The sequence below is a fragment of the Tursiops truncatus genome, chromosome 10, assembly GCF_011762595.2.
Source record: "Tursiops truncatus isolate mTurTru1 chromosome 10, mTurTru1.mat.Y, whole genome shotgun sequence".
Lineage (NCBI taxonomy): Eukaryota > Metazoa > Chordata > Mammalia > Artiodactyla > Delphinidae > Tursiops > Tursiops truncatus.
The window spans coordinates 23,983,695-24,009,398 of record NC_047043.1 but is presented as its reverse complement, the minus strand read 5'-3'; the positions used below and the strand labels follow the sequence as shown (position 1 = coordinate 24,009,398).

Sequence of the window (25,704 nt, the reverse complement as noted above, 5' to 3'; positions counted from 1 at the left end):
CAGCGAGGCTTGCCTGCTCCCCTCACACCCTGTCCTCTCCTGTTCTCCAGCATGGTGTCCCTGTATTTCTCCGGAGGCTCCTGGATGGCAGCTCTGACAGTGATACTGATGGTGCTGAGCCCGCCCCTCGCTTGGACCAGGGAGACCCCATGTAAGTGAACACTTTGGGGGGTGAGCTATTGTGGGGTGGGGGAAGGAAGGGAGTTAGCTTTATCTCTGTGTCCAGACCAGCCTTCTTTAAAAGTTGTGACTTTTCGGGCTTCCCTGGTGGTGCAGTGACTTTGTTTTTAGTGACCACCTATCTTTATCACATGGATCTCCAATCTATCTACCACAAAAGGTGCCTGGATACTTGCCCTCTCAATGAGTGTGGCATACGTAGCCTCCATATCTATAGTCTATTTCTTCTCAAGTGTCCTGCAATGAACCTTCCCCAGCCTTGCATCCCATCCCTTCAGGTGTTTGAAAAGATTTAGAAAAAATGATGTTAAAATAATTCTCCATTAACAGATCTCTTTATTATGTTGAATGTACAAGAAAAAGGGAAAGTTTCTCTGAAGATTTTATGGAGAATCTAAATAATTAGGAAGATCTCTCCTAGAAGGTCCTGTGTTATGTCCTCAACAGGATCTGTGATGCTGCTACCTCTCCCTAATATATGAGGATGTATCAAGGGAACTCCCCTATTATCTTCTTTCCATTTTCCCTGAACTCCAATGTTTATAAGGTTTGAATCCCTGTAGTAGGAGTTCTTTGACAGAAGTTGGGGTTAGTTTTCTCTCTATTGCTCCTGGGTAAGGCACCCTGGAGCTGAAGCAGGGATTCTTAGTACTTGGAATGACCCTGTAGATAAAGAGCACCTATGGGGTGTTCTTTGATGCCTTAAAAAATGTAAGCCATCTTCTGAACACCCAACACAGGTTAGTGACCATTATGAATCTATTTTGAGCCTTTCTTTTTTTTTTTTTTAAAAAAAAAATTTATTTATTTATTTATTTATGGCCGAGTTGGGTCTTTGTTGCTGTGCGCGGGTTTTTCTCTAGTTGTGGCAAGCGGGGGCTACCCTTCGTTGCGGTGCATGGGCTTCTCATTGCGGAGGCTTCTCTTGTTGCGGAGCATGGGCTCTAGGCATGAGGGCTTCAGTAGTTGTGGATCACGGGCTCTAGAGTGCAGGCTCAGTGGTTGTGGTGCATGGGCTTAATTGCTCTGCAGCATGTGGAATCCTCCAGGACCAGGGCTCGAACCCGTGTCCCCTGCATTGGCAGGCGGATTCTTAACCACTGCACCACCAGGGAAGCCTAAGCCTTTCTATACTATCAGTTTCCCTCCTATCTCCCCCTTCTCTGGCCGAGGCATAGAATAAATTATATGAAATTCTGATTTTGTAGTTCACAGATAGTCAAATATCTGCAGTTTTACATGGGAAACCATGTACCTCATTAGGGTACAGACAGTGTGAAAGTTGTTTCCATCCCATTGGGCTGAAAGCCGGTAAGCAAGTCAAGGGAACTCATTGGTCTCTTGGAGTCTTGGACCCAAATTTCATAAGATCATGCATCATGCCCTCTGTTTTCCTTAATCAGCTATGTTTGGTTACCTCAAATTTTAGTTCCTCCCTATTTTCCCCAGCTATGTCATCACCAGATCTGATAACCCCCGAAGTATGCACAAACCCTCAGCATTATAACAGGTTCACTGGATGATTTCGAACATAATGAACTCTTCCCCTTCCCTTAAAATTACCATTTTCTACCTGTGAATGTTCCTTCCAACTAGTAGAAGAAGAAAGAGGAAATTTGGGTTTTTCATGAGAAGTAGAAGGGATATAATGTGTCATCAGAATAAAAGAGTGTTGGAGCTGAACCCTTTCTTGCTTTCTGGGATGCCCACAAAAATCATTTCCTAGAACCCTGGGTTTATTAATTTAGACTACAAATATTTTTCTGAGCAACTATTATTATATGCTGGGCTCTATTCTGGGCTCAGATAATCCTATTTGAATAAGATAGAAAAATCCCCAATTATCTTGGAACTTACTTAATGACAAGAAAGACAACAATCCAATAAACATTTAACAACAACAATGACAACCAACAAAACCAAAAAAACATTTCAGAGAGCAGCAAGTCCTCTGAAAAGAATAGTTCAAGGTTATGGGACAGAGAGTATTGGATTCACCTGCCTTCAATTCAAGTGTCTAGGGAGCTCTCCCTGGAAAGGTGACATTCAATTGAGACATAAATGATGAGAAGAAGCCAGACATGTGAGGGATCTAAGGGACAGATGCTCCAGGGAGAGGGACCAAGGGAAAGGCCAAACTGTGGGAAGATGTTTGCTGTTTAAGGGACAGAAAGAAGGCTAGAGTGACTGAAGCAGAGCAAACAAGTTGGGGAGTGAAATAAGATGAGGTTGGAAAGGAAATCAGGAGCCAGATCATATTAGGCCCTGATGGTCATGGTGAGAACTTTGATTTTTATTTGTGGAGATATGTGAAGACAGAGTCCTGAGGGATAAGCTTGACCTTCTATCCACCAAACCCCACCATTTAATTCATTAACAAGTCATACAACAATCTACCCCAAGTCTGTTCACTCTATTTTTACTACTGTCTTTGTCAGTACCACACTAAATGAAGCCACAAGCACACCTTCACTGGAGAATTCTACCATGTTCCTAAATGGTCTCCCTGTCTCCACTTGTGAACTCCTAAAATCCAATCTCTATGTGGTACCTACAATTATTTCCTAAAAGTAAACATAAATGACCCTCCTTGTAACGCTTCAGTAGCTTCACGTATCTCTACCTAACCTAGGTTAGGGTTAGGGTTTCCCATTACATTTAGTATGAAGTCAAAATCCTAACATTGTCTCCGAGGCTTCTAAGTACCCCACACCATTTCTCCAGTCTAGTCTTTTACCCTCCTCCTTCCTCACTCTCTGTGCTCAGTGAACTGTTTTTTTTTCTGATTTCTTGCAGAAGTTCATCATGTCTTTCAAGCTTCTGCACATGATATTACCCTTACCTGAAATATGCCTCCTCTTTCCCTCACATACACCCCCCTACACCCACTCTCCCTTTCAGCTCACATCAACTTAACCTTTCATGTCACATCTTAAATATCAGTCTTTAGAGACTACTTCTCTGACACCCTAACATAAATTATTCTCTGTTCTAGATCTCCACGCTTTTCTTGTGACATTTCTGGCTCCTGTATAATTAATTCTTGTGTGGTTGGGTTTTGTCCATCACTTTCATTAAATTTTATGCTCCTAGAAGGTAGGGGAGATGTTTGTTTTTCCTTCTGTGGAATCCCAGGGGCAGCAGCACAGGCTTGGCACAAGGTCAGCACTAGGTAAGGAAGTGTTTCAGGAACAGCTAAAGGGTCATGGGATGAGAGGAGGAAGCAGAGAGTGTTTTTCTGGTGGAGGCATTCAGGAGGAGGTGGTGATGGGGCAAATCCCCGTCCGGCTCCGGTTTGGAGGTCTCCAGCCAAGTACAGAGCTGACTGCATCCCAAATGCCTTAGGATCAGAGGGGTCTCCTCCACCCACCATGGTCTCTCTTGACCCTGCAGATCAAAGATGAACCCGTGGGGTAGTTGGGGGTGCCAGTGGGGCCAATAAGGGAGTGTCAGTGTCCCGTCCTCCGTCTGGGTGCCCTGCATTTGTGGTTATTGCCTTCAGTCTCTTCCCAGGAGCCCGCCCAGGTAATCAGATCTTTCCTGTCCCCACAGCACTTTTCATGTATCAGTTTAAGTCCGAGTGTCATTTCTCTAATGGGACACAGCGGGTGCGGTACTTGGTTAGAGACTTCTATAACCAGGAGGAGCAGGTGCGCTTCGACAGCGACGTGGGCGAGTACCGGGCGGTGACCGAGCTGGGCCGGCCGGACGCCGAGTACTGGAACAGCCAGAAGGACCTCCTGGAGCAGAGACGGGCCAAGGTGGACACGTACTGCAGACACAACTACGGGGTTGTGGAGAGCTTCACGGTGCAGCGGCGAGGTGAGCGCGGGGCTGGGCGGCCAGCGGGCGGGGGCGCAGTACGTGTGAGTGTGTGTTTGAGACAGAGACAGAGAGACACGGAGACGGGGACAGAGGAGACTGCGTTCGGGGTCGGGGGGTGTGTAGGGCTGTGAGCAAGTACAAGTTAGGCGTGTTCCTGTGAGAGCCTGTTGTCTGGAGACCGTGTGTGATTTTGTCAGTGACTGTGAGAGGGGAGAGAGCGTGTGTGGTGTGGGGAGGCCCGGGAGGGAGGGGAGGTGTGGCGGGAGGGGTGCAGGAGGGAGGCTCCGGGCGTCCTTGGTGGTCCCTGTGGGGGAGGGGAGGGGGAGGGGAGGAAACCCCGACTGGGGTGGGCGGTTAGAGATGCGGGAGGGACTTCAAGGTGTCTATGGTTGGGAGAAGGTTTGGGGACGGAGAGGTGAGGAAAGTGAAAGGATTGGGAGCCTGTGAGGAGAAGAGTCACAGTGTGCTCTGGGCACACACCCTCTTACTCCTGACACCCCGGAAATAAGTGTGGCGCGTCTGTCTGTGTGTAGGAGCACTTCACTGAGAAAAAGGTGTCAGACTACTTTTTGACAGGTGCGGGCAGGGGAGCCTCTGTGGCACCTCTGATCTCTCTGAAGCTTATTTCAGGTCTAAATTTCTTGCTTTTTTCCTCCTTAGTATATATATTTTACATAGTTGAAATGATTGTGAAATCAACTTTTTGAATTATAATTTTGTTACTTAATATGCTGATGTTACTATTTTTTATAACGCTAGTAGTATTTGAGTAGTTACGTATTATCCTTTTTATACTTGTAACAATTTACCTCATTTTACTTTACATACCCCTTTATTAGATCTTTTTTCAACATTACCAAACAGTTGAAAATTTATATCTTTTTGTTTTTATTTAAAATTTCTTTGATTTCTAAGGTTCTTGAACATTTTTCACATATTTATTGGCTGACCTTTGTTATGGCTCTAAGGATTATCTATTGTTGACTATCTCTGGGTCCTGGCGGTTTTCTCGGTGATTTTATGAGATCTCTATGCATTAAGAGTAGCAAGTTGCTGACATTTGATTTAGCTTTTTCTCCAGTCTGTGGTTTATGTTTTGATTCTGTTCATTATATTCCAAGTTAGGAATTTAAACATTTTTATTTAATGAAATATACTGCAAAATTGTTAGTGATAATTTACCATCAATCTTAAATCTACCACTTTGCATTATTGTAAAAATGTTTTTCCCCCCAGGTTTCTCTTTTGCAAATAATAATTGTGGCTGGTGGTGTCAAGGGTTGTCTCAGGAACTAAGCACACATATTAATGAGTCTCAGACCCTGCCCTGAACTGAAATGCCAGCTTAAAAAGAAAGACAATTGTAAAATGATACAATTCCAGTAATAGATCTGCTTGTTTTGCAAAGCAGAAGAATTGATCAGCTGAGTGTAATAATAAGCTTTTGTTTTGGTTTTGTTTGTTTGTTTTTTTTAATGAGTGACTTTACTTGGTCCTTTCTCTCCCCTTCAGGAATCATTCTTTCCTTGGAACTCAACTCAGAGTTCAAGAGTCACCTTTGTCTATTCCTGCTTCCCAGGGTAGAACCCTTTCTGTAGTGTTCTAAGATGTGAGTGTAGCATTCCCAGGATTTTATCTTGTCTCCCCATCTACCCCAAGCTGCCCTCTAATTTATCCACACTGCTTTGAGTCATATTTTCTCTCCAAGTAAATGAAGATAGTAAATAGCTAACATATATTAAAGACTAAGTTCCAGCCATCGTTTCACATACTTCAGGTACATTAATCCTCACATAACCCTAAGAGGTAAGTTAGTATTATTATCCCCGTTTACAGGTGAGCAACCTGATGCACAGAGGAATTTTAAAACTCACCTAGGATCAATCAGTAGGAGGCAGAGCCTGGATTTGAACTCAGGCACCCTGGCTCCAGAAATCATGCTATTAATAATACACTATATACTGTGCAAAGATTTGTAAACACATCAATTCAACAATGAATAACTCTTTCATGCTATGAAAAACAAAACAATAGAAAACAAATTTCCTGAACATCTGTCAGATCTAATGGGCCCATACTGTAAGCATTAAAGTCAAGTCTTATGGCACTAATTTCTGTTGGGCTACATAGCCAGCTTTCAGGGAGGCCTGCCGGAGACTGGAGACTGGGGGCAGAAAGGCAGCCAACCAATGAGACTTACTCTGTCTCCCTCACTTATCCCCTCTACCTTTTTCTCTCCTAGTGGCACCTACAGTGACTGTGTATCCTGCAAAGACACAGCCCCTGCAGCACCACAACCTCCTGGTCTGCTCTGTGAATGGTTTCTATCCAGGCCACATTGAAGTCAGGTGGTTCCGGAACGGCCAGGAAGAGGAGGCGGGGGTGGTCTCCACAGGCCTGATCCCTAATGGAGACTGGACCTTCCAGACCATGGTGATGCTTGAAACAGTCCCTCAGAGTGGAGAGGTCTACACCTGCCACGTGGAGCACCCCAGCCAGACCAGCCCTGTCACAGTGGAATGGAGTGAGAAGCTTTCTGGCCTCATAAGTTCCTCACCTACCAAGGAGGGGCTTGCTTACCCCTGAGTGACAGGTTTCTCCTCTCCCACAGCATGTGTTCATTTGCTCTGTGTTCTCCTCTCCTTCAGCTGAGGTTATTATTGAGGATATCACAGGAACCTTATAATATCCTGTGATAGAAATCCTCTGATAGTTTACAGATATCCTATGATATCTTCTACAAGTACCTACACCCCCTGGGAGGCAATTCTGCCTGACATGCAGAAAAGAGGTGTCCCTGTTTTGAGCCTCCATGAAATCTCAGGTCATGGTCACTACATGGCCCTGGGCACCAGTCTTCTGCCTCAGGCTGGGCTTGTGCTTCTGACACTGTTTCTCTGAGATGTTCCCTGTGATCTGAGAAGGGGCACATCCTCTACAATATAGGGACCTTCCTGACATGAGGGGAGTCCAACCTCAGTTCTGCCTTTTATTAGCTCTGTCACCCTAGACAAGCTCCTTAACCTCATTCAGCCCCAGGGTCCTCACCCATCAGATGTTGTAGTCATGGCCTTACGTCAGGGCTGTGATATTTAAATGGGTTCAATGTCTTAACCTTGTAGCTACTCTGTATTTTTAACCTCTTTTCCAGAAATGCCCAGTCAATCTAGTTCTTCCAGGGCATCCTTCTTTCCCCGTTCTCAAATATCTCAATCTCAAAATCTCAATTAGAGAAGTTGGATTTGGGATAAGAATCACTAAAACTAGCTTCTTTTCTCAGGGGCACAGTCTGAATCTGCTCAGAGCAAGATGCTGAGTGGAATCGGGGCCTTTGTTCTGGGTCTGCTCTTCCTTGGGGTGGGGCTGTTCATCTACTTCAGGAATCAGAAAGGTAAGGAACCTGTTGGCAGCTGAGATGCCCCACAGACTTTTTTGGAGGAAGAAAGATGGTTTTGCTCAAGTTTGTTCGCTGTGTATCAGTGACCCTGTGTAAAACTTTTATTTCCCCTTTATTGACCTCAAATTTCCGGAAATCCAGAAATCAACAGTTCATGGTTACTTATGGTTGAAAAATAAGAGGTGATGGCCTGTAGAGATAAAAGAAGAGTTAACATGCATGGAGATTTTGGGTGGAGATCCTGGGGCAAATGCGGGAAGAGACACAAAGGCTGATGAAATTACACTGGATTTGTGTGACAGAAATTTCATGGATCACATGCTCCTAGTGTCTGCTCTCCTGTCTACCCTGGCATTAGGGGATATATGTTGTGGGGTAGAGATATATCAGGTGGGGGCCTGGGGCTGGGGACAGAATTCCTTCCATATCCTTTAAATATATATCTTCTCTTCTCTTTCCCAGGACACTCTGGACTTCAGCCAACAGGTAATGCCCTTTAATCCTCTTTTAGAGATAGATTTGGTCTCCTAGAACTGGTTGTAGAGAAGACAAGACAGACATAATGGGAAAGACTTTGAATTCTAAACTTCTTCTGGCCACTTAACAAAAGGCCAGTTCTCTAAAGTAGCTTTGGCTCAGGGAGATCTAGGAATTTTTTTTCCCCCTTCTTGCAATACTGCTTTAACATGAGACCCTGGGAGAGGGGGAAAGAAGCTGCTTGTAGAATTAGCTTGTAGTAAAAACAACGCTATCTTCTGTCTTTTGCAGGACTCCTAAACTGAAGTGAAGATAATGACGCTCATAAGAGAAAGAACCTTCTGGCTTAGCTACTTTGCAGCATGAAAGTGTTTCCTGTTGGGCTTTTAATCCACAAAGAGAGTACTTTCTCAAGATCTGGTTTGCTCCTGCAGAAAATCTCCTCCCTGATGGCTTCCTCAGCCCCTGCCCCTTGACCTGGAAATCTGGAATACTGAAAGCAGTATCCTATCTTCATTCTTTCCTGGTCCCTTTTATATTGAAGCCTTATGGCCTCCCTTTCATGTGAACACATCTTTAACCCACATTTCTTTACAAAGTTTTGCTCAAATAAACGTGGAGTGAGAAGCATCTGCCTGATAGAGCTTCAAGGAAAAACGTAGGCAAAAACGAAAAGAGGGAGAGAGAGAGAGAGAGAGAGGGAGAGAAAGGGAGTGTCTGGTGGGGAGGGTGGGCAGCGGGAGGGTGAGAATTTCCCTCTCTATCCTTCCTGAGTTCCTGTGGCTAGACTATTAATAAAATTGATGCAAGACAGTTTAGCAAGAGAAAAAGAAACAAATTTTAATTCACGTGCATGGAGGTCTCTAGAAATAGGACCTAAGAAGTGGCCAAAGCAGGTAGCTTTTATGCTTTTTAGACAAAGAAACAATAAGTTTGTGAGTAATTGACAGGACAAAGAAACTTAGGTTTTGGGTGCTCTAATAGTGAAGAATCTAACCAAAGTTTGGGCTTGAGGTAGTATCAACAAATTAAAGATGCAACAAGGTTTGTTTATATAGGTTTCTTGGTCTGAATGGTGATAAGTGTGTCATACCTCCAGATGCAGGGAGTACGTCTTTCACATGAGAGATTATTTCCTGCTTTCAGGGAGACAGAAGGAGGGTCAGAGTGTCCCTCTTGCATTGGCCATTTCTTAAGTAACTAGTTCAAAATAATCAATATGCCATTGTGGCATATTTGGGAACAGCCTTCCCTGAGCCCCAACAAGAGGTTTTCAATAATTGTTTTTATTTTTATTCCTGAATTTTGGTCACATGTGGGTCTGGTAGGTTTCTTTGCTTCATTCTCTGTTTTATCTTGAGTTTTCTGTATTCTGTAATCAGGAATATTTAGCTGAGATAGTAGCCGGTTTTGGGAAATGAAGTAATACACTTCTAGATAATCCATGGCTTATCAAAGAATAAATCAGATGAGAAATTAGAAAACTACGGGAATGTTAAAATAGATTTTCAGTACATGTGATATGCAACCCAAGGAATCTCCAGAGGGAAATTTATAGATTTAAATGCTTATATTATGAAAGGAAAAATATATAAAAATCAGAGACCTAAACTTTTTTTTTTGCGGTACGCGGGCCTCTCACTGCTGTGGCATCTCCCGTTGCGGAGCACAGGCTCCGGACGCGCAGGCTCAGCGGCCACGGCTCACGGGCCCAGCCGCTCCACGGCATGTGGGATCCTCCCGGACCGGGGCACGAACCCATGTCCCCTGCATCGGCAGGCGGACCCTCAACCACTGCGCCACCAGGGAAGCCCGAGACCTAAACTTTTATCTTAAGCATCTAGGAAAAGTAAATTTAACTTGAAAAATAGAGGAAAGGAAATAATAAAGGTAAAAGAGAAAATTAATACAATTGAAAATAAATGTATAATAAAGAAAATTAACAAAACTAGAAGGTTTTCTTTCACTTTTTAAATAAATCACCTGCAAGATTGCTAAAGCAGAAAAAAATCTAAATTACAAATTATTAACACCTGGAATGTAAAAGATAATATGCCTAAAGATCCTACAGGCATTAAAAAGATACTAAGAAGATATTATAAAGAATTTTATGCCAGTAGATTTGATATTTTAGATGAAATTCATTGAAAAACGCTAAATTTCATGATCTATTTCTGTGTAACAAATCATCCCCAAACTTAGTGACTTAAAACTGTAGCTATTTGATGAGTTTTCACAATTCTAAGAGTTGGTTGAACTTAGTGGGTGGTTTCCATGGAGGGTCTCTCACATGGCTGCAGTCAGACAGTAGCTGGGGCTGGGGTCCTCTGGAGGCTCATCTGGGACACTGAGACACTCTCTCCCTCTGCATGAAGTTCCAGTGCCTCTAACGTGGGCTATGTGGTCCCATCAGCTGTGAAGACAAGCCTGATGCCTCAGGACTCCCGAGAAAGGAAAGTAAAAGCTACAAGACTTCTTCAAACTTAGCCTCAGAACTTGTGTGGAGTAATTTCCATCACATTATAATGGTCTAAGTGAGTACAGGGTCAGTCCAGATTTAAGGGGAGGGGATATACAATCTACGTCTCCATGAGATAAATGCAAATAATTTGTACCCTTCTTTAATCTACCCCATATAATTTACCAAAACTGACTCAAAATAGACAATCTGGGGGCTTCCCTGGAGGCGCAGCGGTTGAGAGTCCACCTGCCGATGCAGGGGACACGGGTTCGTGCCCCGGTCTGGGAAGACCCCACATGCTGTGCAGCGGCTGGGCCCGTGAGCCATGGCCGCTGAGTCTGCGCGTTCGGAGCCTGTGCTCCGCAACGGGAGAGGCCACAACAGTGAGAAGCCCGCAGGCTGCAAAAAAAAAAAAAAAAAAGACAATCTGTATAGTGGTACATCTGGTAAAGAAATTTAGATCATCTGTCAATTGAAATCCAAGGCCCCGTTTGCTTCAATGTTAAATCTTACTAAATTTTTCCAATCCATCTGAAATTGGTTTTTATTGAAATTTGAGTAGGTGTCACATTAAATTTCCTTAAAAGGACTTTCAGACGACCTAGCAGCATTTATTGAAAAGACCATCTTTCCCCCATTGCTCTGCAGTGTCACCATAGACCAGAGCATTGCATTTGTGAGGGGATCTGTTTCTAGAATTTCTCTTTTGTTCTGTTGTGCAGTTTGTCTATACTTGAGCCAACACTACACTATATCAATTAATATATCACACAATGTTAACTCATATAGCTTTCATTATCTTGTGCTGAATTTCTTCCAGTTTTTTTTTTCAAAATGTTTTTGGCTAATCTAAGACTATAGTATTTACATGTGAATTTTTAAATTCAGCTTGGCAATCCTCCCACACCACCACCACCACCACCACCACCACCACCACCAAGAAAACCCCAAAACAGTGAAGAAACAAAACAAAACTAGCAAGAAAGCCAGCAAACAAAATTCCTTGCCATGATGTTAATGAGATTTTTACTGAATTTGGATTAATTTAGAGAGAACTGACATCTTTAAAATATTTACTCTTATGATCGATCTCCAAATTTTGTATTCTCATCATTTATGTAGTTCTATTAATTTCTCTTAATGATGATTTGTAGTTTCCACTATAGAAATCTCACTCATCTTTTATTAGATTTATTCCTTGATAATTGACATTTTTGGATGCTATTGCAAATGGTATCATTTTCTTGATTCCAAGGAATGCTTTCCCCCCTCAAAAAAAACCCCACTGCTACAACTAATAAGAAAGTTCATCAAGGTTGCAGAATTCAAAATCAACCCAAAAAATCGATTTGTATTCTATATATGGCAATGAAGGCATTAAACAAAAATTAAGTATACAATATCATTTATAATCTGGTAAACTGAGACCCACCAAATTTTTTTCAAGACTTTATTTGAGGGAATATCAACTCAAATCCAGCAGTGCCAAACTGAAAGTGGTTAGGAGCACTCCATCAACATAAGCTGTGGGAAAGACTTTTATAAAAATGAGGCAGTAGGAAAGAAAGGAAATTATTTGATTGGCTATAACTTAAGTGGCCGCCTTACTTGCAAAAGCCTAGTTGGGTGTTTGTGACTGGTTGCTCTTAAATTCATTTTCTGGGATACGAGTGCATTAACGGATATTAGATCTGGCTTGGGTTTGGGTTTGCTTATGCAGGCTACCAAGGTATTCAAGCCATCTCAGTCTAATGGCCTCCTTGTGTAATTACTTCAGCAATTCCCCCCTTTTGGTCATCCTCTCATGTGTTTGTTATTAGCACACTCAGTTATCATCAGGGTGACTTGTTTCACTGTGAAACTTACAGGTTATGAAATCACTTTTGAAGAAGGTTTTCGCTTTCATCTCATTGTTCATCTTGTTTCTCTTTCTCAAAGCACAGTGAGACAATCTGATGTATTAATGGTGCTGTGAACACCTATAAAACCCTTGAGAGAACACAGCTCGTCAGGGAGTCAACAATGATGGCTATCAGAAGGAAAATACCAAGGGGCTGAAATAGGCATCTATTCATAGGCCCCATGAACCAAACCATTCTGTACCAAATAAATAAAAGAATGTACACGAAGAGGCACTAGTCTCTTTTAGCCAAGTGCCTTAATAATTTTTTGTATTTGAGTTTCTATAATACCAGAGGTATTCACAGGAGATATTTGGTATTGCAGACTCCTGTGGCCAACAAGTAATTTAAATTCTATTATCTAAAACCACCTGTGAGGTCAAAATAATCCTTATGCCAAAGAGGCATATTGTGTGGTGGCATATTCTGCTACCCTTCAAGGTCATGCTGCCATGATTTGTGCTTGTTTGGCTTATTTTAATTTTGCTTCCCTTAGATTTTTATCAAAAGGCTGTAAAAATTTTGAAGAAAACTAATGGAATTTATAATATCACTAAGCATGATATCTAACTATTTTGCTTGCATTTTAATTTGAAATTTTCATAATAACTCAATGTGATAAAAATTAGTTTCAGTCTAAGTTAAGAAAATGGGTAAAGTGATGAAAGGGAAAAACCTACAACCAAGGTTACTCTACCCAGCAAAGATCTCATTCAGATTCGACAGAGAAATTAAAACCTTTACAGACAAGCAAAAGCAAAGAGAATTCAGCACCACCAAACCAGCTTTGCAACAAATGCTAAAGGAACTTTTCTAGGCAGGAAACACAGAGAGGGAAAAGACCTACAAAAACAAACCCAAAACAATTAAGAATATGGTAATAGGAACATAGATATCAATAATTACCTTAAATGTAAATGGATTAAATGCTCCCACCAAAAGACATAGACTGGCTGAATGGATACAAAAACAAGACCCGTATATACGCTGTCTACAAGAGACCCACTTCAGACCTAGGGATACATACAGACTGAAAGTGAGGGAATGGAAAAAGATATTCCATGCAAGTGGAACTCAAAAGAAAGCTGGAGTAGCAATTCTCATATAAGACAAAATAGACTTTAAAATAAACACTATTACAAGAGACAAAGAAGGACACTACATAATGATCAATGGATCAATCCATAAGTTGTAAATATTTATGCACCCAACATAGCACCTCAATACATAAGGCAAATGCTAACAGCCATAAAAGGGGAAATCGACAGTAACACAATCATAGCAGGGGACTTTAACACCCCACTTTCACGAATGGACAGATCAACCAAAATGAAAATAAATAAGGAAACACAAGCTTTAAATGACACATTAAACAAGATGGACTAAATTGATTATTTATAAGACATTCCATCAAAAACAACAGAATACACTTTCTTCACAAGTGCTCATGGAACATTCTCCAGGATAGATCATATCTTGGGTCACAAATCAAGCTTTGGTAAATTTAAGAAAATTGAAATCGTATCAAGTATCTTTTCTGACCAGAATGCTATGAGACTAGATATCAATTACAGGAAAAAAGCTGAAAAAATACAAACACATGAAGGCTAAACAATACACTACAAAAAGTTAACTAAGAGATCACTGAAAAAATCAAAGAGGAAATCAAAAAATACCTAGAAACAGATGACAATGAAAACACAATGACCCAAAACCTATGGGATGCAGGAAAAGCAGTTCTAAGAGGGAAGTTTATAGCAATACAATCCTACCTCAAGAAACAAGAAAAATCTCAAATAAGCAACCTAACCTTACACCTAAAGCGATTAGAGAAAGAAGAGCAAAAACCCCTGTAGTTAGCAGAAGGAAAGAAATCATAAAGATCAGATCAGAAATGAATGGAAAAGAAATGAAGGAAACAATAGCAAAGATCAATAAAACTAAAAGCTGGTTCTTTGAGAAGATAAACAAAATTGATAAACCATTACCTAGTCTCATCAAGGAAAAAAGGGAGAAGACACAAATCAGCAGAATTAGAAATGGAAAAGGAGAAGTAACAACTGACATTGCAGAAATACAAAAGATCATGAGAGATTACTACAAGCAACTATATGCCAGTAAAATGGACAACCTGGAAGAAATGGACAAATTCTTAGAAAAGCACAACCTTTCGAGACTGAACCAGGAAGAAATAGAAAATATAAACAGACCAATCACAAGCACTGAAATTGAAACTATGATTTAAAATCTTCCAACAAACAAAAGCCCAGAACCAGATGGATTCACAGGCAAATTCTATTAAACATTTAGAGAAGAGCTAACACCTATCCTTTTCAAACTCTTCCAAAATATAGCAGAGGGAGGAACACTCCCAAACTCATTCTACAAGGTCACCATCACCTTGATACCAAAACCAGAGAAAGATGTCACAAAGAAAGAAAACTAAGGGCCAATATCACTGATGAACATAGATGCAAAAATCCTCAACAAAATACTAGCAGACAGAATCCAGCAGCACATTAAAAGGATCATACACCACGATCAAGTGGGCTTTATCCAGTGAATGCAAGAATTCTTCAATACATACAAATCAATCAGTGTGATAACCCATATTAACAAATAGAAGGATAAAAACCATATGATAATCTTAGGAGATGCAGAAAAAGCTTTTAATAAGTTCAACACCCATTTATGATAAAAACCCTCCAGAAAGTAGGCATAGAGGGAACTTACCTCAACATAATAAAGGCCGTATGTGACAAACCCACAGCCAACATTGTTCTCAATGGTGAAAAACTAAAACCATTTCATCTAAGATCAGGAAAAAGACAGGGTTGCACACTTTCACCACTATTATTCAACATAGTTTTGGAAGTTTTAGCCATAGTAATCAGAGAAGAAAAAGAAATAAAAGGAATCCAAATCGGAAAAGAGGAAGTAAAACTGTCACTGTTTGCAGATGACATGATATTATACATAAAGAATCCTAAAGATGCTACCAGAGAACTACTAGAGCTAATCAATGAATTTGGTAAAGTAGCAGGATACAAAAGTAATGCACAGAAATCTCTTGCATTCCTATACACCAATGATGAAAATTCTGAAAGAGAACTTAAGGAAACACTCCCATTTACCATTGCAACAAAAATAATAAATACCTAGGAATAAACCTACCTAAGGAGACAAAAGACCTGTATACAGAAAACTATAAGAAACTGATGAAAGAAATTAAAGATGATACAAACAGATGGAAAGATATACCATGTTCTTGGATTGGAAGAATCAACATTGGGAAAATGACTCTACTACCCAAAGCAATCTATAGATTTAATGCAATCCCTATCAAAATACCAATGGCATTTTTCATAGAACTAGAACAAAAAATTTCACAATTTGTATGGAAACACAAAAGACCCTGAATAGCCAAAGCAATCTTGAGGAAAAAAAATGGAGCTGGAGGAGTCAGGATCCCTGATTTCAGACTATACTACAAAGTACAGTAATCGAGAGAGTATGGTACTGGCACAAAAACAGAAATATAGATCAATGGAACAGGATAGAAAGCCCGGAGATAAACCCACGCACATATGATCATGTTACCTTTGATAAAGGAGGCAAGAATATACAATGGAGAAAAGACAACCTCTTCAGTAAGTGGTGCTGGGAAAACTGGACAGCTACATGTAAAAGAATGAAATTAGAACACTTCCTAACACCACACACAAAGATAAACTCAAAATGGATTAAAGGCCTAAATGTAAGGCCAGACACTATCAAACTCTTAGAGGACAACACAGGCAGAACACTCTATGACATAAATCACAGCAAGATCCTTTATGATCCACCTCCTAGAGAAATGAAAATTAAAAAAAATAAACAAATGGGATCTCATGAAACTTAAAAGCTTTTGCACAGCACAGGAAACCATAAACAAGACGAAAAGACAACCCTCAGAATGGGTGAAAATATTTGCAAATGAAGCAACTGACCAAGGATTAACCTCCAAAATATACAAGCAGCTCATGCAGCTCAATATCAAAAAAACAAACAACCCAATCCACAAATGGGCAGAAGACCTAAACAGACATTTCTCCAAAGAAGATATACAGATTGCCAACAAACACATGAAAGGATGCTCAACATCACTAATCATCAGAGAAATGCAAATCAAAACTACAATGAGGTATCAGCTTACACTGGTCAGAATGGCCATCATCAAAAAATGTACAGACAATAAATGCTGGAGAGGGTGTGGAGAAAAGGGAACCCTCTTGCACTGTTGGTGGGAATGTAAATTGATACAGCCACTATGGAGGACAGTATGGATGTTCCTTAAAAAACTAAAAGTAGTACTACCATATGACCCAGCAATCCCACTACTGGGCATATACCCTGAGAAAACATTAATTCAAAAAGAGTCATGTACCACAATGTTCACTGCAGCACTATTTACAATAGCCAGAACATGGAAGCAATCTAGGTGTCCATCGACAGATGAATGGATAAAGAAGATGTGGCACAAATATACAATGGAATATTACTCAGCCATAAAAAGAAACAAAATTGAGTTATTTGTAGTGAGGTGGATGGACCTAGTGTCTGTCATACAGAGTGAAGTAAGTCAGAAAGAGAAAAACAAGTACAGCATGCTAACACAACACATATATATGGAATAAAAAAAAATAAAAATGCTTCCTATGAATCTAGGGACAGGACAGGAATAAAGACACAGGCATAGAGAATAGACTTGAGGACACAGGGAGGGGGAAGGGTAAGCTGGGATGAAGTGAGAGAGTGGTATTAATATATATACACTACCAAATGTAAAATAGATAGCTAGTGGGAAGCAGCTACATAGCACAGGGAGATCAGCTGTGTGTTTTGTGACCACCTAGAGGCGTGGGATAGGGAGGGTGGGAGGGAGATGCAAGAAGGAGGGGGTTTGGAGATATATGTGTATGTATAGCTGATTCACTTTGTTATACAGCATAAACCAACACAACATTGTAAAACAATTATAGTCCAATAAAGATGTTAAAAAAAAAGAAGAAAATGGTAATGTCAATCTCATGCCTCCTTAAGTCTAAAATGCGTGGTGTTGATTTGGATATCCTGTTATGTATATGAACGCTCCTCTATTCTGCTCACTGCTCCACCACCATCTGTTCCCCACCATCTGTCTCATCCATTATCAGAAGTCTTCCTTAGGATTTAAGATTCACTCTCCTGAAGATCCAGATATCTCATTGATTTGGAGGCTGAAGAATCCAAACCAGATTATGAACCTGTTGCTAAGTCATCTCTCAACAAATAAACCCTACTCTAGGGTTTTCTATATGAGGACCAGACCACAGCAACTGGATTGCTGGAAGATCCTCTGAATGGACTTGAGTCCTAATGAACCAGGCTATTTCTGATTAACTACAGAGCCTATAAGATACATTTAACATTCAGACATTTCAGGATGAAAGGATCACATATACTCCCCAGCCACCATGAAGAATTGGCTCAGATACCAAAAACTCCACTGAAGACCGACTCAAAGTTTATTGTATTCAGAAAAATCACAATTGCAGTCAGAAGAAACTCAAAATAATAAGTTTACAAGAGATAGCCCATAGAACATTCAAAAGGTTCCATAGCAGAGAAAGGATCCTATGGGCTCTATTCCAAAGGCATTACATGGTGATAATAAAAAGACAGTGGAAAATGGAGGGAAAGCCAATACAAGAAGGAGCAATAGACAGGAAATAACTAGACATTAGAATTTTGGAGATTGTAGAAGGCGTCTTTACTCTTAGAGTAGCTAAAGGGTTGGGAAGTGCTGAAGGATGGTTGCTGTCACCGAGGTGAAAAATCGGAGTACTGCCGGGTTTGTAAAGCTATTAAAGCAGAAATATCTTCACCGATCTTCTCTTTAACAAAGTCCATTACCTGTAGCAGGACACACACAGTTACTATAGAGTTTAAGATGAATATTTTGAGCTCTCACCTTCAGATTCCTTCCTCTTCACCTTTAATCCTTTGACTTTGGAACAGTCTCTCAGTATTTGTGTGACCTGTTGTAAATACAACCTTTCAAACCTTCCAAGTAAGCATGAATGACCAGACCATGCTTTACTTTCTCTTAGACCTTCTGACACTATTTTTCAGAATGGAGGGGCAAAAACAGGCTTTGGCCTCCAAGAGATTTCCACTTCACACAATGAATCTACCCTAAACCCCAAAGAGTGAAGCTCTGGAAATGCTTCAGAACAGATATCCTGCTCAGGAAATATAAGCCAGGAAGAGTCTTAATCTTGAAGTTGACTTTCCCAGATCACAGGACTCAGTATTCTAATGTGAAACAATTATTTTAGGCACTGGAGATAAGTTCTAAGACAGGAGGTGTGGTTTTAGGGGCACATGTATGGAAAGGGACATAGGACTGTGAGGCTTTGGAATATCAGATGACGGCAATGTCTGATTTTGTCCAGCAAAGATAAATCAAGGGCCATGACTTTTGCACTTGTTTTCCCTTAAAGGCATCACATGTCCTTTCCCTCACTCTGTTTCCTTCCTCTGGATCATTCCATATATGTCTTCCTCTGACCACATCAAACCCACCTGCAGGTGCCTCACAGAGGCCCTCGGTGTTCAACAGTGCTGCCTTTGCGCACACCCTTGATGATGAAGATCGTCCCAACAATGATGCCCACCAGAGCCACAACCAGGCCCAGGGCACACACGGCGTTCTCTGTGGTCTCTGTGAGGGGGGTTGGAGCTTCATACTCTGGGGAAAAATAAATCAGAGTACAGAAGTAATGCATGTGGTAGGGAGCAGCACTTAGGACAAAATATAGGGTACTTAGTCAAAAGAATATTTTTTCATCAACTAAATAAGAGGAAGACAGGATGACGTATTAAGGGAATTACAGATTACAAGTGGGGAAAGCTGAGCAATGGGAGACCAGGAACAGGAATTGGAGCAGCTGTTATGAAACAGTTAGGGGACTTGTGGCCCCAAAGGGCCAGACACATGCATCACAGGAGAAAACCATAAAATACAGGAGATTGAAGGATGGTTCTTACCCCAGTGCTTGAGAAGAGGCTCCTCCAAACCCCAGTGCTCCACCTTGCAGTCATAGACATCCTCGGCTGAGGGCACGAAGGGGAGGTAGTGAAACTTGCGGAAAAGGTGGTCATTCCTGGGCAGGAAGACTGTCTCTGACACTCCTGTGGTGACAGGTTTGCCATTTTGAAGCCATGTGACATTGATCACTGGTGGAGAAAACTTGTTGATGAAACAGATGAGGATGTTGGGCTCTCCCAGTTCCACAGGGGTGTTTGAGAGCACAGTCACTTCTGGAGGTACTGGGGGACAGGTGACAGAAATTAGCCTTCCCTGTTTAACCCTGCCCTTCCCCCTCCCACCAAGGCTGAAAAAGCAATTGAAATTGTGCCCTGAGAATCTGTGTCATGGTCTCAGATACCCAGCTCTGATACCCTCCCCCATGAATGGGAACCAACATTGAGGTGTAAGATACCCAAGGACCTCATTCCTGGCTTCCCCGGCATGGATTCAGGGCAATGACTTTATGAGAGACTGTAGATGCTAGAGACGAGATGTGAGCACATCAAGAAAGAAACAAACTCATAAAGTTCTTGGGCTGGTGGCATGAGAATTTGGAGCTTGCATATGGCAAGAACAGGTCCCTGGGAGGGAAAGGCAGTCACAGTAACATAACACAAAGAGCTGAAGTATCTATTTAAAGCTACAATTCCCAAGCCTAGGAGTGCAGCAGAGAGAGTTACCATTGGTGTTTGGGGTGTGGTTGGAGCGCTTTATCAAGATGTCCAGGTTGGCTCTTCCCACAGCCATATTGGCCAATGCACCCTGAGCCTGAAAGCTGGCAAAATTTCCAAATTCTTTAAGCCGCCACACTGTCTCCTTCTTTTCCATATCCACGTGGAAAATCTCATCACCATCAAAGTCAAACATAAACTCGTTTGATTGATAAGGGGACAGAGAGAACTCAGCCTGGATGATCACGTGATCCTCTGAAAAGACAAGAAAGGGAATTAGGGTGGGAACCAGGAGAGAGAGTTAAAGAAGGACCCAGGATGTGAGACACACACATGTGGGCAGGGGTAGTGGAAAGAGAGGGCCAAGTGGAAAGGAGGAGTGATGGAGAGTAGGGATGAGTGGGAAGATGAGGCCTGGGTGAAGGACATTCGTGTACAACAGAGCTGGGAGTGGACAAGCAAAGGTTCAATGTAGAGAGTGTGGATTGAGGAAATGAGGGCTGAAAAACTAGAGTCTCATGAAGCTTTTGTTTGTCTCTATGTTACTGCCTGAGAAATGATTCCCTCTTTAGAATTTCAGCAGTAGCCCCTAGGAGAGAAATGTTCTCTCACTCTCTTGACCTAGGAATTAAATAATTTAAGCCAGAATCCCAGGGCATGTCTCAGAGCACCATAACTCTAAGAAGAGAGAAACAATGTTTAAAAGGTTGGGTTTGAACTCTGGAATCAAATTAAATCTCAAATTCTCATTCAGCTACCTAGTGATCTTGAGTAGATTACTTTATCTATTTATATGTAGTTTTCCCATTATATTCTACTGTGGTTTTGCTTCCATGTTGGGTTTGTTTTTAAGATGAAATGAGACTAGTTTTAAGTAATTTCTTAGTATATCATCGGGATTACAACAAGTACTTTAGCATCAGAAACTGCTTTATGTTTAAGGGCCAGACCCATGGACTATATGACTGGAGATTGTGGTACCCAAATAATTAAGTTTGAGACCTTGTAGCATTGTGGTGCACTCACTTTCCTGTATCCACACCCACACCCTGCATCCCTCTGAGGGAAGTACTATATTTGGATTGACCTCACCAACATTCCCTTGCACCTTAAAGATCTTTAGATTGAGACTGTCATCGAGGGACATATTCTATTATGGTTGATAGTGAGAATAATCTACACCAAGGGAATAATGGACTTGAAATAAGAAAGCTACAATTGAAGAGTATGCTGCCTCTGTGGTGCATGTAAATGAGCGGTGGGTTTTAAAATCTGACTGTATATTGATAAACCTAGGGATTTATTTAGCATTTGCAGCTACACACACACACACACACACACACACACACACACACACACACATTGTAACTTCCTCTTTTAGCTCCAAGGGAAGCTATCTTTCCTGGAAGGCATCCTTGTATGTGGCTCTTTCTGGGCAATAGAAACCTATACTGTCATCATGGGTCTTGGAGCTAGGTTATTACTTTACTTATTTCCAGTCTACCTGCCACCTTCTTTGGGGGTCACTCTGGGCGAAGAATGTTTTTTCACAATACACCTTCACAACGGCACAATATTTGCTCTGGAGATGGTAGAGAGTAATATCAGACACTTCACTTCCTTACTCAATTTTTCTACTCTCTTAAGAATATTACTAAGTTACAGCGACCAAAGATCCTTTTGAGATCCACTGTAACTGGGGTTATCACCATCCCAAGAGACAGTAAATTAAATGCAATTCATATCAGCATGGCTGCCCTTCCCCCTCCCTTGGGTGAATGGTTGCTTTTTGGTGATTTTCCTTTCTAGTGATCTTTAGTATAATGTCTATGCTCCAAATAGACTGACAGAATTGACAGGCCAAAAGATAGCTACCGTGGCAAAAATAGTTAAGAACAGGTGCCAAGAAATCTCATACTTTTTTCTGATTTAATCCTCATGAAATTACATGAGGTTTTTAATTTTTACTAATTTTCCAGGAATGAAAAGTTAAAGAGCAGAAAGGTATCTTGTTAATGCCTGTCAGAAAATATTTCCCTGAAAGTTTGGCTTATATCAAAGTCAATAGTATTAATCAGTATACAATTGAGTTTTGCTTCTCTAATCTAAATTTTACTTCAATTGCTGGTGAGCAGAGAACTCTTCTAACTACAATTTATTATAACATTAGAGTTAGACCGAGAAAATACCTGTCACTCTTCTTTTTCACTCCAAAGATTGTCTTTCAAATGTCCATAGTTCACTTCTCCGATGCTCTCAGAACTTATTTATCCCTACTTTTGATTCTTTCAGCACTTACCTGTGATAGCCCATGATTCCTGAAGGCTTATCAGGACAATGATGAAAAATCCTGGTATTGGGACTCCAATTATGGCCATTTTCTTTTTAGGTGTCTCGATGAGGGTCAGTAGAGCTCAAGGTGGGTCACAACAGACTGGAATACAAGTAAAGAGAATGTAGGGTTTCAGAGCCTGACTGATTAAAATTTAAAATCAGTTGAGCTGCAGCCAATCAGAAAAATCATTTGATATGACACTGCTGTTGCTAAGGGATGGACTTTTGCAAAGGGTCCAGGAAAGGTGATGCTTTGTTCATTAGATGAAAAGGAACTTCTTAATCAATCAAACAAACTCACAACCAAACAAAAAGAACAAAAGAATCGAGTTTTCAAGAATGATGGGCAATCACTCAGAGACTCTTCCATCCCAATCCAAGTGCCAGAAATGGATCTGCCTGAAGCACATTAGTGAGAATAGAATCAATGGAAATATCCTAAGATAAGAGTTAGTGGCAGATCATGTCTCTGTGCTGTGACAGCCGGGGAATTTATTTAAGGGACAGTAGTTCATCTAAAAGGAAGGTAAATGGTCAGGCTATGAGGAATGCCTGAATCTTGGCAGTGTTGGGTGATAGAGCTGCCCTTAAGGCGCCTCTTACTGCTTCAGGCTCCCTCCAGTGTCCTAGACTCCAAGGTGGCCAACTCTACCCAAGAGTTTGGGATCCCTGACAGTTCAGGAGAACATCAGAAGAGAAACTCTGAGTTCCAACACTCCCAAAGCTGGAGATGTATGGAAAGCTACACCTTGGAACGTAGGTAGTGGTTACTGGAGATAGTAGACCGGAAAGGGGGAAACATATTCCTAACTCCCATTACCTTAAATATGTCCTGAGATTGGAAAAGACTTTTGGGCACATACCTTTCCTGAAGAATCAGATAGATGAATAAAGAGAGTAAATGGGGCAGAGCTTATTTTACCTGGAAGACTAGAGATAACAACCGGTAGGAGGGCTTTACCATTACTTCCTCATGATGAAAGTTCTGATTCAAAGAATTTATCTTGATGTTCACTGTTGAGAATACTGAAAGTTAGCACATGTTGACTGACCCTCATTTTTTGAAAATATAGCAAAACAGAAAGGAAAGTGTTAAACCAACCCTAGAAAGGGCTGGAATCCAAATACTTCCAAGGAGGAGAGACCTGGCAGTGCGGCGGCTCATGAGATGGTGAGTTTACTCTTGAAGATCAGTCATGACACATATACTTAGGGTGGGTTTTCCACAGTGTTTTCTACACTGCTGAGGTCTCATCCTGCCCTACTACTCCCCTCCCAGTTCAGAAAAGCCAAGACTCTACACATGGCTGATTTTTGGATTGTATCTAAGGGCTTTTTTTTTTTTTTTTTTTTTTTTTTTTTTTGCGGTACGCGGGCCTCTCACTGTTGTGGCCTCTCCTGTTGCAGAGCACAGGCTCCGGACGCGCAGGCCCAGCGACCACGGCTCACGGGCCCAGCCGCTCCGTGGCATGTGGGATCTTCCCAGACCGGGGCACAAACCCGTGTCCCCTGCATCAGCAGGCGGACTCTCAACCACTGTGCCACCAGGGAAGCCGGTATCTAAGGGCTTTGAACATCCTCTGATCCTGACTTCTGGGTGCCTGGGAGGACGCACACACAGTTCTGCCCTAAAATTGTTGAGGACTGTGTGTCCTGGAGGCACTGGAATGGGCCAGAGGAGACTTACAGTATCAGTCTCTGCTGAGAGTCTGATCCTATAATTTAGGTTTGTCATCTCCTCTATCCTAACCTCCTCTAATCACACCTAACCAATATAATTTTTCTGTGCTTGCCCTTTGCTGGCTGCCATAATGCCTTGTTCTTACAAGATGCTCAATATATGTACAGTAAACTCAGAGACTATATATGTCTCTGTGTTCTACATGTTGTAATAGCACCTTCAACCCAAGATGTTGCTCAGCAACTTATGATGTCGTTTAGTCCTAAAACACTGATTGGTTCTCCTCATGAGATTACTAAACTGGGGAGTCTTTAGAATAGACTTTGAGTTCCCTTTCTCTGTGATGAGAAAGAAGTTTCTATTTGGACATTAATCATGGTTCCCTATTTCCTCCTGACCCCTAACTTCCTGTGTGTTTGAGGGAATTTCTGAGGGCACCTGAATGAGGTTGTCTCGGTAACGTTAAAAGGCGAGGAGCCTCTGTACTAGTCAGAGTTCATTCAGGAAGTAGAAATCCCTGAGGACACCCTAAATGGGATTATTTATTACAATTCTACTCTATTATAGGGAATTACACCTCCAAACTTTTGGAAGCCTGGAGGAGCACAAGTCAGTACAGACCCCTAACTTTGAGAGGGAGGGACCTGTAGGAGCCACTGCTGACATCATGGCTCCTTTAGAGCTCAGGGGGAAGGAATGTCTTGGGAACACAAGGATGCTGCCAACACAAGATCCCTGTCTGTGAACCCTTGTATCCACGACCTGAGAAACCTTCAGCCTGTCTCTGCTTCCCGAATCTCACACTCCTAAGTTTCACTGGCAGAATGTAGACCACATTCAGAAACCGGGGGTAGGGAGAGCCTGGGAAATGTAATATTCTTGGTTTTATTCCCTACTATACAGACAAGACCATAGAAGCAAATAGGAATTAAAAAAAAACTACTAAATGCAAATATATCTCTCTACCTCTAGCTCTGTATCTCTATTTCCCCCATAGTTCACTCGGGTTCTCCCCACAGTCCAAACATAGAACCAGAGAAAATGTTATTTTGGAGTAAAAGGCGAGGGCTTGGAAATGAGATCGCTTTCTCCTTGGACCCAGGTCAAGTCTGGGACCTCTTTGCTTCATGTTTGTGTGGTTTGAGCTCTGAGAGCCTCCAGCCCCTTCCTTATCTGCCTTTCCCTCCTTTTCCCTGTAGCACTCAGAGTCTTCATGGTATTTCTCCTGCTGAGGACTTCCTACCAGAGGATCTTTGAGGATATTGATCTAGGCATTTCCTCCCCAGGTCCCCATGTAAAAAACTCTCCTTGTTCTCTATCATGTCTCCTCTCCATCCTGAGAGGGGGCAAAGGCTAATCTGCTGAAAAAAACCTGTGTCAGACTGAAAACTGCCAACTGATGACATCAACAAATGTGCTGGGATGATGGGTTAATGGACCTTCCTAAGATGTCCTGTGTGAATAAAGGGGTCCGTGGTGTTTGGGCTCATCTCTACCCTGGGAGGATGAGAGTTTGAGAGTTTGATTCATTTTTTTCTTTACCTCCACTTGAAATCTGATGTTTCAAAGGCCTGAGTTTGTACAGGCTCTCAGGGGTGCGAAATCACTTTTCTTTGTGTAGCTTTTGTAAATAAGGAATTGCAGACACACACACACACACACA

At 41.6% G+C, this 25,704-nt stretch overlaps 2 protein-coding genes across 4 annotated transcripts in view; one reads left to right on the top strand and one right to left on the bottom strand.

Annotated features, from left to right (window-relative positions):
- LOC101336370 (DLA class II histocompatibility antigen, DR-1 beta chain) overlaps positions 1 to 8,509 on the top strand; it is an 85,966-nt gene extending 77,457 nt beyond the window's left edge. For all 3 annotated transcript variants that reach the window (XM_073810600.1, XM_073810601.1, XM_033864089.2), the window contains 6 exons: positions 51 to 151; positions 3,733 to 4,002; positions 6,248 to 6,529; positions 7,286 to 7,396; positions 7,865 to 7,888; positions 8,171 to 8,509. In XM_073810600.1, the coding sequence (XP_073666701.1) occupies positions 51 to 151; positions 3,733 to 4,002; positions 6,248 to 6,529; positions 7,286 to 7,396; positions 7,865 to 7,888; positions 8,171 to 8,184 (802 nt within the window). In that variant the 3' untranslated portion in view covers positions 8,185 to 8,509. The remainder of the gene's footprint in view (positions 1 to 50; positions 152 to 3,732; positions 4,003 to 6,247; positions 6,530 to 7,285; positions 7,397 to 7,864; positions 7,889 to 8,170) is intronic.
- A 9,255-nt stretch (positions 8,510 to 17,764) lies between these two features.
- Positions 17,765 to 22,484, bottom strand: LOC101336089 (HLA class II histocompatibility antigen, DR alpha chain). The gene is made up of 5 exons (XM_019949740.3): positions 22,326 to 22,484; positions 20,036 to 20,281; positions 19,313 to 19,594; positions 18,848 to 19,013; positions 17,765 to 18,175 (listed from the first exon to the last, which is right to left on the bottom strand). The coding sequence occupies exons 1-4, from the start codon at positions 22,402 to 22,404 to the stop codon at positions 18,859 to 18,861; spliced, it is 762 nt and encodes a 253-aa protein (XP_019805299.2). The 5' UTR covers positions 22,405 to 22,484; the 3' UTR covers positions 17,765 to 18,175; positions 18,848 to 18,858.
- Positions 22,485 to 25,704: the final 3,220 nt, after the last annotated feature.

What these genes read in the sequence shown, in the direction of transcription:
- LOC101336089 (XM_019949740.3), bottom strand. Translation starts at nt 22,404, where the DNA reads ATGGCCATAATTGGAGTCCCAATACCAGGATTTTTCATCATTGTCCTG. An exon ending in CCACACCCCAAACACCAATG is followed by an intron (nt 19,595 to 20,035) that starts GTAACTCTCTCT and finishes CCTGTCCCCCAG; the next exon opens with TACCTCCAGAAGTGACTGTG. An exon ending in GCCTCTTCTCAAGCACTGGG is followed by an intron (nt 19,014 to 19,312) that starts GTAAGAACCATC and finishes ATTTTTCCCCAG; the next exon opens with AGTATGAAGCTCCAACCCCC.